Source organism: Talpa europaea, assembly GCF_964194135.1.
Source record: "Talpa europaea genome assembly, chromosome: 7".
NCBI classification, from domain to species: domain Eukaryota; kingdom Metazoa; phylum Chordata; class Mammalia; order Eulipotyphla; family Talpidae; genus Talpa; species Talpa europaea.
The window spans coordinates 130,998,083-131,013,043 of NC_140074.1; the positions used below are offsets into that span (position 1 = coordinate 130,998,083).

The window sequence follows — 14,961 nt, forward strand, 5'->3', positions numbered from 1 at the left end:
CCAGGGGCTGCCGCGCCCTGTGGACACCTGTGCCGTTCTCCTCCTGCTTCTGGCAGGGCTGCCTCTGCGCAACCCTCTCAAGACACCCAACCCAGGGCAAGGTGAGCCAGCTGGCAGCTGTGTCCCTTGGCCTCAGGTGAGAACAGCCACCCCTCTGACCCTGACTGAGCATAATCAGTCTCCTGCATAGCTGTTTCTGTCTGCCTGGTCTCCAGCTCCCCAAGGGGTATCCCTTTTGACTCTCCAGCCACTAGTCCCCATCCCCCCCATGAAACCCAGGTCTGTGTGAGCTAAGAAGTCTTGCCTGAGGGCTGCTCATCATTTCGCCACTCAGGAGGAAGGTCACGGACACTCTGGATGAGAACCCAAGTCAGGAACTTTATCAGAGGGGAGCATGGACTGCAGGGTAGGTCATCTTGAGGGAAAGCTCCTTCCCTGTGATCTGCCTTGCAGGGACTCCTACCTGGATCACAGGGGCAAGCGGGGATGCAGGTTGATCAGCACCCTGGGACAGTAGGTAGGTGAGCTATCGGGCATAAATGCAAGCTCTCCTCCCCCACGACGGATGCTTATTTAGCAGGTTTTTGTGAAGCTGAAATCTCCGTGGCCCACAGCCCCAGCAAATTCCAGTTCAGGGGATCTGTGGAGAGTTTATGTAACTCAGAGAGAATCTGTTTGGTGGAGGGAGGGGGAGCTCGGTTGGAATGATTTGTGCTCTGCTGTCCTCAGAAATATAAAGATAAGCAGAAAGTACCGGTGACAGGCAGAGGGACATCAGAGCGACACTGTGAGGCAATGCCACAGGAGATATGGCGCTGCCCGAGAGCAGGCCTGGCTTGTGAGCACAGAGCCGGGCAGGCTGGCCTTGCAGGCACGGGCCTTCTGTAGCATGCCCACCCCACCCCCTGTGCTGGGAGGACATGGCCTTGGCGTCTGGAGGAGCTGGCCCCAACGTATTCAAAGGCCAGAGTCTTTCCCCACAATATTCATCTTCAGCATCAGCCCTGGACACTGTCTGCTTAATGAAGCCAAGATCAAAATGTTTGTGCCAAGAGGCAAAGCGCAGACTCCCCCGCCCCATGCCCTGCCTGGGAGAGGTGTCCCCAGGGCATGACAAGTCCCAATTAGCCCTTGTTTGGATGACATTTCTTACATTCTAAAGATCCTTCCCTATTTACTGTCTTATCTGACTTTCATAATAGGCATCAAGTTAACAGTCAAGGCTGGAGACAGAGTGAGGAGGTGGCCTGGGAGTCTGACAGGCAGGAATAAGAAGTTGAGAACTGGGATAATTCTGGCCTAGAATGACCAGCCCAGACACGATCGGGGCTTCATGAAGTCGGCACATCCTGTAGCAAAGACTTAGAAGTCAGTGACCGGCCGTGGTGACACTCAACACACAGGGGTCCCACACCAACTCGGGGGGGCAGACAGAGGCGGCACTGGGCACAGAGGCCTGGGCAAGCTCAGTGACCAGGTGGGAAGGGACAATGGACAAGTTAGTTCCTGCTGCCCAGAGACACAGGGTTGGGCAATATGCACGTGAGGCTAAACTGTCCTCGGCTCCTACAAAACAAAAGACAAAAACCCTCATCGAACTTTCACAGACACAATTAAAGTGCCTGTGACCGGCCTGAACAAGCAGAAGTAACTAGCCCTGAGCTGAGCCCCCAGGCTGGCTGGAGCCAGGAAAGAGCAAACACAGAGGAGGGGACCACCCCGAGGGAGGGGCCCCCACCGAAATTCAAAACTCCAGTTATCTGGAAATAGCAAAACAACTTCATACGTCTCCAAGTTCTGCCCTGTGACTAGCCCACGAACTTCAGCCAAGTCCACGTTTCTTTGCCCTTAGCCCTCACTCAATAAAACATAACTCCTTTGTTCTCAACCCTAGTCCCCCCAAACCTACATAACCTCCTTTCTTTTTCTTTTTTTAAGATTTATTTATTTATACAAGCACTGGGTACAGTCAGAAGCGTGGGAGGGTGAGAGAATTCACGGGAGCCAGAGCAGAGAGCAGAACAGGCAGACTGACGAAGTACACTGCTGAAGGAAGCAGCAGGCGGCAGGAGAGGTCTGCACGCTATGTGGGACCCTCGCCTGGAGGCCGGGGATCGAACCGGCGCTGCAGAGGCTGTGGGCAGCTTCGCAGCCCAGCGCTCAACCGCTGTGTGGTTGAGGCCCTATAATCTCCTTTCTTAACCTTGGAACGGATCTGAGTTTACCTCTTGTGCCTCCTCCCAAATGATTCGCAATAAAGCTGCTTTCTTTTCTCAAAACTCTATGCCACTATAATCTGGCTTCTATGCATGTCGGGTAGGGAACCCACAGTCGGCACCAGCTCCAGGAGATGAGGCCATTTCCTTGGGGAGGCGGGTGTATGTTTGGAGGTAGTACTGTCTGGAGGCGGAGGAATGTGTTGTATGCAGGGGTCAGAAACCAGTGGCCCCTGGGCCAGCAATTAGGCCTGAAGTATATGCTTTAAGCAAATGTGAACGTCAGTGTGTTTAGAGAGTGGGCGTGCTGTTTGAGGTCCACCTCACCTCGCCATGCCCACCCAGCTGGCGCCTCATTTTTGACACCTGAGTCCCCTGAAGGCATCTAAGACTGCTGCCTCAGGCTGCCCGCCTGCTCTCAGAACAGAGAGGAATAGAAAGGAGGAAAGTCTGGCTGAAGAGCGACTCACTATCACCGGCAAATAGAGGGGTGTGCATTCATGAGAGAAATGGACGCCTTGATGGTTGGGGAACACTTCCGAAAGGCCCCCAGGACAAGATGCCTGGATGAAGCACACAGGCACGGGGGAGTCCGGGAGAGAGAAGGGGAGGGCTTCAAGAAGGAGGGAGCACTTAGCAGTCCCAACACCATCTCTGTCATGCGTTTTTGCCTTTATACATAAGGGGTTTGGAGAACAGGAGCAATTACACCCATGGCTGCCATCAGTCATCACAGGCCAAAAAGGTGGCACGACCCTGCTTTCCGAGGGATCCCTCTCTCAGGCGCGTGCTTCACCTGCCTTCCTCCACCTGGGCCCTGTGGCCTGGAGGTGCTCAGCAGGTAACAAGCATTTCCGGAGCCCCCCTGGGGGTAGTGCTGAGTTCAAGGGCAAGGAGCCAGCCTACCTGGCACTCTCGAAAGTGGCGGACGCTGTCTTTTCCACGGCCCCGAATCCAACTCCAACAGCCAGACCCTCTGAAACAGACATTAGAAAACATGCAGGTGAGGAATAGTCATTCTCGAGTCAATGCACACACAGAAATGTAGCCCGAACCAGTCAGCTACCAAACCAGCTGGCTCAGCCCATGTCCACTGAGAGCAGGGTGACAGCCCCGCGTGCCTGCGGGTGTGCTCTGGGGCAGCAGGAACCCGTCACACACACCCTGGCATCACAAACTCCATGGTCTTTTCTGCATAATTTTACTGCACGCATAATCACTCAGCAAGATTATACTCACTATTCCACTCTTCAGAATAGGCAGTAGCTTCGCTTCTTTCATAAATCAAAGCAGGGGCTTCCTTGGTGACCTAGGGGTTAAGTCTCAGCGCTGTCACCACTATGGCCTGAGTTCGATCCCCAGCCAGGGAGATGACCCACATGGTGCAGCGGACCTCTCCTGTCTCCCCGCTGCTCCCCTCAGCAGTGGATTTCAGTAGATCCACCTATTCTGCTCCCCACTCTGTCTCTGGTGAATCCTCTCACCCCGGGGATCTCTGGCCTACACCCCAGTTCTTCTACACAAAAATAATTTTTTTAAAAAATCAGGGCCTCCCTGGTGGCAGAAGGGGTTAAGGCACAACCTATGAAGCTATCCACAGCCACTGCAGCATGAGTTCAATCCCCAGCCAGGGAGCTACCCACACAATGCAGCAGACCTCTCCTGACTTGCCCGCTGCTCCCCTCGGCAGTGTATTTCAGTCAATCTGCCTGTTCTGTCCCCCACTGGGATATAGGCCAGAGGTGTGGGGGGTGACAGGATTCACCAGAGACAGAGTGGGGAGCAGAACAGGTGGATCTACTGAAATACACTGCTGAGGGGAGCAGTGGGGAGACAGGAGAGGTCTGCTGCGCCATGTGGGTAGCTCCCTGGCTGGTTGGGGATCTAACTCACGCTGCTGCAGTGAGAGCGCGGAGATGTCATCAAATGTCTCTTTCCATCCTGCATTGATTTTGTGATTTAGAAACTAGAAGCTTGTGAGTCCCATAGGCCATTGGAATTTGACTGTTAGTCATTTTTTCTTTTATTTTTTTAACACCAGGGACATAATATTTATTATTATAATAGTACATGGACTGACACCAACATTTTAATGATACAAAACTGGGAAGGTCTTCCTATATCTCAACCTGGTGGAAATATAGAGGTTATAGTAACAACTCTGTTCCAATGAGAAACTCTGACTATTAGGGGAAAGAGATAGACACAGTCCTTTTTGTTAATTAAAAAAAGTGCCTGCCAAGAAAGCCCACGCCTCTTCCTCCCAGAGTTGGGTAAGAATACATGAGGCTTCCAGTAACAGCAAAACCCACAGAGCAGAAGCTTAAACTGGGGGTTTTCTTACTATGATCCAGGGGCCTTATCTGCCCTCTGCCATTTTTGTATGGCCTGCAACCTAAGAATGATTTTTACATTTTTAAGTAGTTGGAAAACAGGCAAAGAAAAAGTAATATTTCAGGACACATGAAAATTATATGAAATTTGGGCCTCCCTGGCAGTGCAGGCAGTTGAGCGCAGCGCTGTGAAGCTGTACAGCCTCTGCAGCTCAGGTTCGATCCCGGCTGGCCAGGGAGATACCCACATGGTGCGGCAGACCTCTCCTGCCTCGCCCGCTGCCCCCCTCAGCAGTGTATTTTGTCAGTCTGCCTGTTCTGTTCCCAGCTCTGTCTCTAATGAATCCTCTCCTGTACCCCAGTTCCTGCATGCATAAATAAAATAAATAAAACTTTTTTAAAAAAGAAAAAGATAGAAAATTATATGAAATTCAAAACTGAGTGCCCATCAACAGGTTTGCTGACAAACTGCCTAAGGCTGGCGTGTGCTGCGTCAGCAGAGACCAATCGTTGTGACAAACTGCGTGGCCCCCAAACCTCAGATGGCTGCTTAAGGATGTCTCTTTTCCCAGTTAAACTCCGATCTCGTCCTGTAAGACGACTCACCTGTGTCTATGCAGGTATCTCTTCATAAACCTGCCTCTTTCAAACGCAGCTCTTTACCTGCCTATGTCTATGCAGATGTCGCATTTTCCTAACAAACATTTAAAATGCAGCCTTCACTTGTTCATGCCGACGCAAACATCTTTTTTGTTAACTAAATCGGCCACTGGGGGGGAAACTGTGCGGGAACCTTTCTCAGAGGAACCCAAGAACCCCATGCACGGAGCCACATCATAAGAGCACAAGCTACGAGGGAGGCTGTGGGTCCCTGGGGCAAAGATCTACACCAGGGACCCTGCGCACCGGGAAGAGGAGTCAAAACCGGGCACCTGGCACCAGCAACATCTCCCTGCCTAGAAAGAAACTGCTTCTCTAAACCATAAACAACAGCTGGTGGACTCGTATTCAAGATTTTGCTCTGATGAGTCATTTCCACGTCGATGGTGGTGCAGCCCAGAGCAAGAGCACCTGCATCCGTTAGCAAACTGACCCTTTCTAGTGACTGAGCATGCTACCCCAGCACCTCCAGAATGCTCCCTGCGTTCTGGGGGCTGGGAGGGGGTGTACAGTTAGCAGGAGAGGAAGGATCTGCCCAAAGTAGCAGTAGCTGGAGGGGCAGAGCTGGGTCTAGAGCTAGCCACACCCCCCGGAACCCCACTTTCTCCCCCAATTTGCTGACCTGAGCTTAGGGCTTTCTTCCCCATGTGGGCAGCCAGAACAGGCACCTGAATCTGCAACCTAAGGAGGTTTGGAGCAAAGCGCACGTGTCCTACTCCGCCCCACCTGCACCTTGGCTGTGCCTGGAACCTTCTGTGATGGCAGGGTTTGCGAAGGAGCAGTTCCTGGCTCTCTGCTCTCCTGCAGCCCTAGGGAGGGAACTGCCCAGGCAGTTCCCCTCCATTTAAAGAGGGCAGGAGAAGCAGGAGTGATGGGAAAGAGACTGATTATTCTCCTGTCAGAAGGTGGGATAATGCCTGAGAGCTAATGGAATAAGAAATCCATACAAATTACTCACTTGGAAAGAAGGTAACAGAATTAAGGCAGAGACTGAAGATCCACAGATGGAGACAAACCCGCTGAATGGGAAGGGGCGGCCAACAGGTGCAGCCACAGCTCACACCTCAGGTGGGCCACCCGAGTGCAGCCCAGGCGGCTGGAACAGGATGAGGACACTGTCACTTCTCTGCACAGAAACCTCCACCCTGGGGAATAAATGCCGGCTATAGGGCCAGGCAGGGTTTCAGGGACCAACAGAAGAATAAGCCCAAGGCTGAGAAAGCTGCTCCCCACCCCCTTGGGGGTGGAAGGCAGGGCGTGCCTCTCTCTGTCCCCCCACCCCTCCTGGACTCCATCTCTCCTTCTGGGGGAAACAAAAAAGGCCTGGACAGACGTCTGCTCACGCCCTCAAACTGGCCAAGGCTCTGTTAGGGTAGAAGGAAAGCCAAGCTCCACCAGGACACACACACATGTGTGCAACTACACGGCCCCTCATGCGCATGCACACGTGCATATAAGCACAGGGGAGTGTGAGTAGGGGTCTTTCACGGGCACTCCTATTTGGGAGTCAGCCAGAGAAAGGCAGAGCGTGCAGTTATCCTATTCTCTTTGGTCACGGATACCATTTTCTTTTTCTCGATGGGTCCCACAATATATGGGTTTGGGGGGACCTTCCTGCACCTTCCACCGCCCCTCCAAACCCATTCACTGCAGTCAAGAAGAAAACATGCTCGTCCGTGGCTCTCCCACTATTATGGAGCCCATGGGACTTGCGAGCGGGCTCTGCACCTGCTCGGGATTAGGGCCGTGCTGAGCTGTCCTGGCGGGGCCTCACTCGGGAGGTGGGAGACAGAAATGGGGGTCTCAGAAACCAGCTCGCAGTAAGGAGAGGGATGGGGCGGGGAGTGTGGCTCTGTCCCCTTTGGTTTTCAAACCATGAGCCTTTGTGGTAGCCAAGCTTCCTGGAAGCGGAGGCAAAGCCCTCTGCACCTGCCAAGGGGCAAGCATTAGTCCCCTGCCTCTCCATTTCCCTCCGGTATATCCCTAACAATAGCTGAAGTGCCCCCCGTGGTGGGGTAACTGTAGGCTCGGTTATGGGCGCTAGGTCCTTAGGAGGTGACCACCTTCCTCTTACAGGGGTGGACCCCTTCAACACACCTCGCCACCCCCACACCATGTAGTCCCAGCCACGCAACAAGAGGAGCCTGGCAGCTCTATCTAGGAAAAGCTCCTGGGCAGCGAGGCTGGACAGAGGATCAGGGAGCAGGCAGAGCTGGGGGGACACATGAGGGCGTGTGCAGAGGCCCGTGTTCCCAGCTCATGGGTCTGGGTCTGGTCCTGCCCCTGTGGAAGATCTTTCCCATCTGCAACTGGGAACCCAGAAGCAGAGAAAAGGATGATACCAGTGTGCAAGGGCGGGGTGGGGGGCGTTCAGGCACAATGGCTGGGACCCACACAGAGCTCCAGGGGATACGGAGGACTCACGACCGGCTACCAGGGCACTGTGCCCAGCGACTCTGGGGAGCTGGGCTGGCCAGCGCTGCCCTTGCAAATGAAATCAGCTCTAACATTTCCCCGCAGCGACAAACTTTTCAAAGGTCAACCACTAGCCGGCTGCTTTTCAAGCTGCTAATACTGTATTTGCCCACTTCATCTTTGTCTTTGTGTTGCAAGGTTCCTCTCCCCATTCTGCAAAGGACTATCAGACTCAGAACTTGACTCAGGTCTAGTAGTAAAACAATAGGAAATGATCAACCTCAAGAGCCGGACAGCACTACCTCTATCAGACCATCCAAATGCCCCCACGGTTGGCAGACTCAGCGAGCTGCTGGGGGCCCTTTGGCAAAAGAAGGGCATGGAATAAAAATTGAAGAATGAGGACTGGGAGTAGCTGAGCATCCTTCCATGAACTGCTTACCTGGGGTCCAGCTCTAGACCAGGGCGGACAGAAGCTATACCTCCTATATCCCTGTTCAGCTGGGGTAGAGGTAGAAAGACACAGAGTCCATAAGGAAGCACAACCTCCCTCTCACTACATGCTATGCCATCTAGGAATTTAATACATTTTAAATATGTTTTCTGGGTCAACAGTATTTTTCAGTACCTGGAATTTTTGGCTCTCGAGGGGAATTGGAAGAAGGTGGTCAAAAGGTTCAAACTTCCAGTTGTAAGTTAGTATTAGGGATAGAGTATTAGCATGAGGACAACAGCTTACACTGCTGGATGACGTGTAGGGAAGTTAAGAGAGGAAGTCCTCAGACTTCCCATCACAGGGAGAAGTTTTTTTCTTCTTGTTGTATCTAAAAGAGATGACGGATGTGAGCTGAACCAGCTGTGGCTACCACTTGCATATAGTGATAGACATGAATTATTTCTTAACAAAACAGACAAATGATACAAGTTGGGGGGGGGGAAATGCCTGCCCTATTTAAATATAAAACACCATTTCTAATATTATTGGAAGATTAGAAATAAATCAGCTCCTTAATCAACAAGTCGCCAAAGAAACAGGACAGAATACTACTCTCTATCTAAATATCACCCCACCCCTTGACCTTTGTAGATTTTATAGATTGGCCAGGCTGGTGGTGGAACCGTCTCTTAATGCCATGGTGATCCCCAATGTGTGGGGACAAATCCCACAGATATGTTGTTAGCAATCAGCAAGTTCACCAGGAAGTGAGAGTACCAGTCCAGACACTCAGATTTCTAGGTACCTATCCTTGCACCAAGCTACAGTGACCCTCCAGGTGCTTAAGATAGTGGACTAGGATCCAGAAAAACAAAGGTTGGATCTCTGAGTGGGCCAATAACTAGGTGGTCATGGTGGTGGGTTAGATATATCATTTTGGCTCTCAGGCTGGCAGCAAATGTAGTCAGTGCTTTTGGGGGATGCCCATTCTCCCCATGAAATAGCTGGGTCCTCATGGAACTAGCTGTCTCTCCATCAGAATTCAGCAGCAGAGGTGCTGGACAGTGCCTCTTGAAGCCTTGTCGTGCCTCTAAATTCCCCCTCCCACGCTCAGGTCTTGCTCAGTCACTTGCTCATCTTGGGGACATCTCAGCAAATACACCCAGAGCTCTGTCTACCATTACAGAGGCATAGGAGCCAAAGTAGGAGAAGAAATCAGAGACAATGGGTTTATTGTCTTTTCAGATTACAACCTGTTCCAGGTGAGGTCCCAAAGGCTACCTGTGGAGGCTGTGGGGCAGGTCCTTCAGGTGTCCTGCTGTGGGGAGCATGGTGACCGACAGTTGGGCTGCCTTTCTTCAGGACCCTCCACCCTTCCATCCGCAGGTGCTCCCAGGTGCTCCCACCAGGGACTGGGCATGGGGTGGATTAGGGTTCTTCTTAGAAGATGCCTTGAGCTCCAGGATCTTCTCAGCCTGCACTGGACTAACCAAAATCTTTCTGGACCTGTGCCATGGTGGGGGTGCTTCCTCTTCAGTCCCCCTTCATGCCCTCTTTACCACAGGCTGAGGATGCTCCCTCCCAGTGCCCGCTCCCTCCTCTTTATCCCTCCTAAGCATCCCCCCCAACAATCTCCTGCACATCTGATCCCTTCTTGGCACCTGCTTCTTGAGGAACCTGAGCAGATACACCATCATGGGGTTAGAAGTGAAATGCCCTGCAGAGCCACATGCACATTTGGAGCTAGCACTGTGAATTTGGAAAAATAGGGGGGAAAAAAACCTTAATTTTTTTCAGAGCTTACAGTGTACATTCCATACCATTCATTCAGTGAATGTGTACCAAGCCCCTGCTGGTGACGGCCATGTGCATTTCCTAGACGTGAGAGGCAGCTGGCACCCTCCTGAATACTTAAGCCGGGAGTCAACTGTAAAGATTTTTATGGACAGACAATTTGGTTGTAATTAACCTTAAACGACAATAAAAATAAGTCAATGTCGCTTAGAATTTATTCCATGCCAGATGCTGTTCTGCACTTTTTAGGTGCTGCTTGTTGAAAACCAAACCTGAAAGCAGCCCTGTGATTTAGGGACGAGGCAGCTGAGGGTGGAGGTGTGTTAGGATCCGTAGTGCTGCCCCAGAAGAGGGAGAGTCCAGGTGCTCCTTGCAGGAGGTCACCGACCGGGGATCAGCCTTGTCCTCAATGACGGAGACCCTGATGGAGTCTTTAAGATCTGAGTGATCATCTTTCAAGTGTCCTGCGGCCACCTCTGGGTTCCCCCAGCGCCGCAGCCAGCGAGGAGACCCGACCCCGTGCAGAGGCCCAGCGTTGCAGATTCCTAATAAAACCAGACTGAGCTGTAATGTGCCTGCCAGCAGCTACAGCTGAGGCTGACCGCAATATAGAGGTGAGAAAAATCAATGTGTGAGCGACAGAGAGACGATGTGTGTGTTTTTGATGTCACACAATCAAGGACAATATAACATCTCACACTGTGTTAATTTTAAAAAGGCAATAAACATGTCATCAGAAAAGGAAATGGACAAGGGTTTAGAGGCCCGGAGGCGGGGAAAGACAGGATACAGAGAGTGAGCCAGGGAAGGCTCACGCCCACCTCCCCACCAAGAAGACTGCCTTCCCACTGGACAAAGCCATCTTGCACCCCAAGGCCTCTCTCCTCCTCTTTGACAGGAAAGTGTCCCAACACTTCATTCCTTATTCTTCCAGGTCATCCATGCACCTGCCTGGTGAACACCTAAGATACACAGCTATTCCCTGGGGCTCTCCCTCCTCCCTACCCCACAGCGCCTCACAAGGGAAGCAGCTGGGTCAACACCCCTCCCTGCCCTCCACAGCTGAGAGGCTTTCCTCATTTTGGAAGGGGCTGTGCCTTGCCCCCAGAACTCCCACCTGAATCTGCTGTTATCTCCCCATCCAGTAAGGGCAGCCTTGGGGATCACATTCTTCTTTACACCTGCACTGTTTGTCTACCTGCACGCCCACCTCGAAGATCTTCCAGAACTTTCCAGTGTACCAATCTCCCCAGGCCTGGCATAATAACCTGCATCTCCATCCCTCCCCCTCTGTGTGTTACACAAGTTCTCATTGCAGGTCTCTAAGCTACGTGGGGTGGGGACCACCGCCCTGCCTTGGGCACCTTCTCCTCTGAGGTTCCAGAAGCCACACAGTGGATATTGAAAACCACGTGTAGAATGATGGTCTGCTCGAGAAAATGCTGGTTCTGGGGAAGTGAGCACATGGCCAAGGGAAACCAGTCCCATCTCGGGGACAGGCAGGGAAGGCAGGCGTGGATGCGTGGCCAATCCCAGAGCCTGGGCCACTGACACGCCCACTCTGCTGCCCACAGCTCAGGCCTTGGCTTCAGGCATGAGAAGAAATGAAACAATTGAGGGCGATGACCAGAAGGAGCCAACAAGGCAGATGAGGGCAGGAGACGCACAGATATTCTCAGACTCGGAAGCGACGTGTTGGCTGAAGTTCGCTTGAGAGCAGCAAGCTGGAGCCACAGGCTGGCCTGCTCTTGTGAAATGTATCTTCTGCAGACAGGGAGACAACATCTCTCCCAGCCCCCGAGCCTGGGGGTTCACCGTGGGTGTCCACCGTTGTGTGGCCAACAGCCCAGGCATGACCCAGCCCTGGGCAGCCCACAGTTCTTGAGCTTCTCCATAACCACCAGGCAGGGTCCTGAGCAATGTCACCGGCACTGACCTGTAGCCACACCTAGAAAAAGCTTCAGGCTTAACCAGGGACAACGTGGATGCTTCTTCAAGGAGGGGGTAGGAGCTAGAGGCCCAAACACCAACCTTCCCCAGAGCTTCTGAACTGACAGAAGCAGCTGGGCCCACAGAGGGGGCTGGATGGAGAGGAATCTCTATTTCCCATCAGCCACTACTGTATAAAGGCCCACGAGCTAAGGGTGATATGAATGAGGTCAGAAGTACGAGTGGAAACAGCTTTGAAGCCAGCATTGCTGGGGCATCCAACTAACTGCCCCAGGCCTCTGTGCCCCTCGGCTTTGGAAATGTCACAGCACCCCTGGTTTCCCAGACTTACTCACTATGTTGCCATTTGCACCCCTGAGCAGCTTGGGCCGTGCAAATGGGCGATGTGTGCTGATGTAAGAGACAGCAGGGATCCAGTCACCTCTGGGGGGACCATCATCACCAAAGTCCCCGACTACTTGCTCCACTGACCTAAGCCTGCTCCTGACTTGGGAGAGTCTGTGGCAGCCTCACTCCCCAGATGGGCCTGTGACGGCTTTGGGTGGTAAAAGCACTAGTTTCCAAGCAACCAAGTAAGGGGCCTCCGTTTATCGCTCTCTGCTTTACAAAACAGCTCCCAGCAGCGTGTAATTAAATTGGCCACGCTGACATCTCCCTGGAAAAACCCGGGCCCCCTAAGGCCCGCTAGGACCTTCCCCCTGCCCCCCACAAAATACAGGTGGACAGACTGACTATTCTAAATCGCGCCCCAAGGGGGACTCCCAATCTTGCCTTAATTGGGTGTGTCAATTGGTCTTAAGAATCCAATCAGCCGGCGACCCAATCCGCTGCTGACAAACAGGCCATCTTGTGTGCCCCGTTCTTTATTTAAAAAATAAAAAGCTTCTTCACAAAGGAAACCATAGCCTCTGACATGCACCTCTCCCGCCTGTCTGGGGCTGGCTGGACGCACGTGTCGTGCAGGCTACACTGCTGTCCTTCTTTCTTTCTTTTTTTAATTAAAGATTTATTTATTTATTTATACAAGCACTGGGTACAGTCAGAGGCGCGGAGGGTGAGAGAATTCACCAGAGCCAGAGCGGGGAGCAGAACAGGCAGAGTGACGGAATACACTGTTGAGGGGAGCAGCAGGCGGCAGGAGAGGTCTGCATACCATGTGGGACCCTCGCCCGGCGGCTGGGGATCGAACCGGTGCTGCAGAGGCTGCGGGCAGCTTCACAGCCCAGCGCTCAACCGCTGCGCCACCAGGTCAGGGTGCAGCCCATCAGCACCGGAGCCCAGAGAATGCCATATCCTCTCCCTCCTGCTCTCTCCACCCGCCTCAGGCACTGAGACATCTCCCGTTACTTCTGACTCATAACGGCCAGCTTTGGGTGCTCACTGTCAAGGGCACAGTGGTGCCTGGCCACAGGTCAAAAAAAAAAAAAAAAGGCTGGACCGATGTGAGTGCCCATCTCCCTACCCCCCTGGCCCTTTGCTTTGCTCCACTTCCTTTCAACAGCCCCAACTCCAGGCCTGGATGAGGCCCAGCAGCACCTTCGTCTCCAGAACAGCTTCTGTGGTTCTGGGGCCTCCCTACCGCCCCCACTTACAGTCCAGTTTACAGGCAGCGGAGGCACCCCACTGGCTGCTGGCCTAGGAGGGGCCCTTCAGGCTGGACCTTGGGACAAAAGGCAGCTGAATCATCTGAGACACATCTCACAAACACCCCCGGGATTCAGTGGAATGCGCACAGGACAGAGAAGCTGTGATTAAACGAGCACACGAGGTGGTCGCACTGGGTGCCGGGTCCAGGCAGAACTGGATCAGGTGGAAATAAGCTTTCTGGCTCCAGACGGCAGACCCAGCGGGAGATCTGCACCCCAACATAACCCTCCTGTAAGATGCTGCTGGGGACACCGCACCAGTCAGAGGGAGTGATCACGGGGGAGCAGGGCCGCTGCAGGGAGCCCCCCAGGCACCAGCTGATTTTGGTGGGTGACCCTGAAGCCTTAGCACACAGGCTCACAGTTCCAGTTCAAGTGAAAGGCCAGACTCCACCCTCAGGGCACGTTTTCTGGTCTGCCTTGAAGAGTTAGCTGGTCTCCCTTCCTTGGCTGGAAGGAGCCAGCCCCGAGCCAGGCTGCAAATTGAGGAGCGTGGCTCTCCCTCTTCCTCAGCAGCAGAGCCGGGCGCTCGCCTGCTCTCTAGCTGCGCTTATTCCTGAGCAATCCTGGATATTCACACGTTGCTCCTACGCCAGCGCTTCCCCGTAAACCCCTGTGGCTCCAAGTTATTTATGAAATCCCCTTCCTTGGGCAGATCCCACGGAGCTGCCACATGGCACCCCTCCCGGAGCAGGCCAGTCCGGGAAGAACTGAGAAATACAGATGGGACAGACCCCCGCATGGGGCAGACGTGACGACTCCCAGCAGGCCCATATGGCCGAGTGGTGTCACCCCCAGGAAGGCCACTCGGTGCCCACCCCAGACAGATGCTGGGACCCTGTGGGGATCCACAGCCACGGCTGCCGTGCTTCCCCCTCCCATGCCCCCCACTGCTGCCCTTGGCTCTTGGCACATGTGAACCATCCTGGGCTCACGTGGGGTGGCACGCAGCAAAACCAGGGGGCAGGCTGCCAATCAGAGAAGAGGAACCGGCACTCACAGGTCACCTTCCAGCGTGACAGATACGCCGGTCAATTAATTCTCACAGTAGCATTTCAAAGACTTCGCCCAGCCAGCCTGCGGGCGGGAAACTTGTACAGAAACTTCCACCTGGTCACCGCCCGCCTCAAGGGCACGATTAAAGGTCCCAGCTATGAGGTCCACTTTTGCAGTTCCTTGCCATGGGGCCTTCTTCGATTGCTCTGTTCTCTCTGTAAGATGGGGCCGTTGAGCCTGCCTGCCTCTCTGGGGCTAGAGAGGATGGGCTGCGCCCAAGCCGGGACCTGCTCTGTAAATCACGAGGCCTGAGTAACACGCCCACACTCGGGAGCTGGTAACAAGCGAGACTGAACACGATGACAACATCCTCGCTGAATTTTAAAGGGGATGAAGCTTTAGGCCACAAGAAGGACACCTATATGGGTTTCAGAAGGCACGTGGCATCCAGGAAAAGAGGTCTGGGGGTAAGGAGGGGGTGGGATTATGGATTTGGCAGGAACCCATCCCAGAAA

General features: G+C 53.4%; 1 protein-coding gene across 4 annotated transcripts in view; it reads right to left on the reverse strand.

Annotated features, from left to right (window-relative positions):
• SLC39A11 (solute carrier family 39 member 11) overlaps positions 1 to 14,961 on the reverse strand; it is a gene marked incomplete at its 3' end in the record, with an annotated part of 239,994 nt that overhangs the window by 44,274 nt on the left and 180,759 nt on the right. For all 4 annotated transcript variants that reach the window (XM_084238722.1, XM_084238721.1, XM_084238723.1 and 1 more), the window contains one exon: positions 3,123 to 3,192. In XM_084238722.1, coding sequence (XP_084094848.1) covers positions 3,123 to 3,192 — 70 coding nt within the window. The remainder of the gene's footprint in view (positions 1 to 3,122; positions 3,193 to 14,961) is intronic.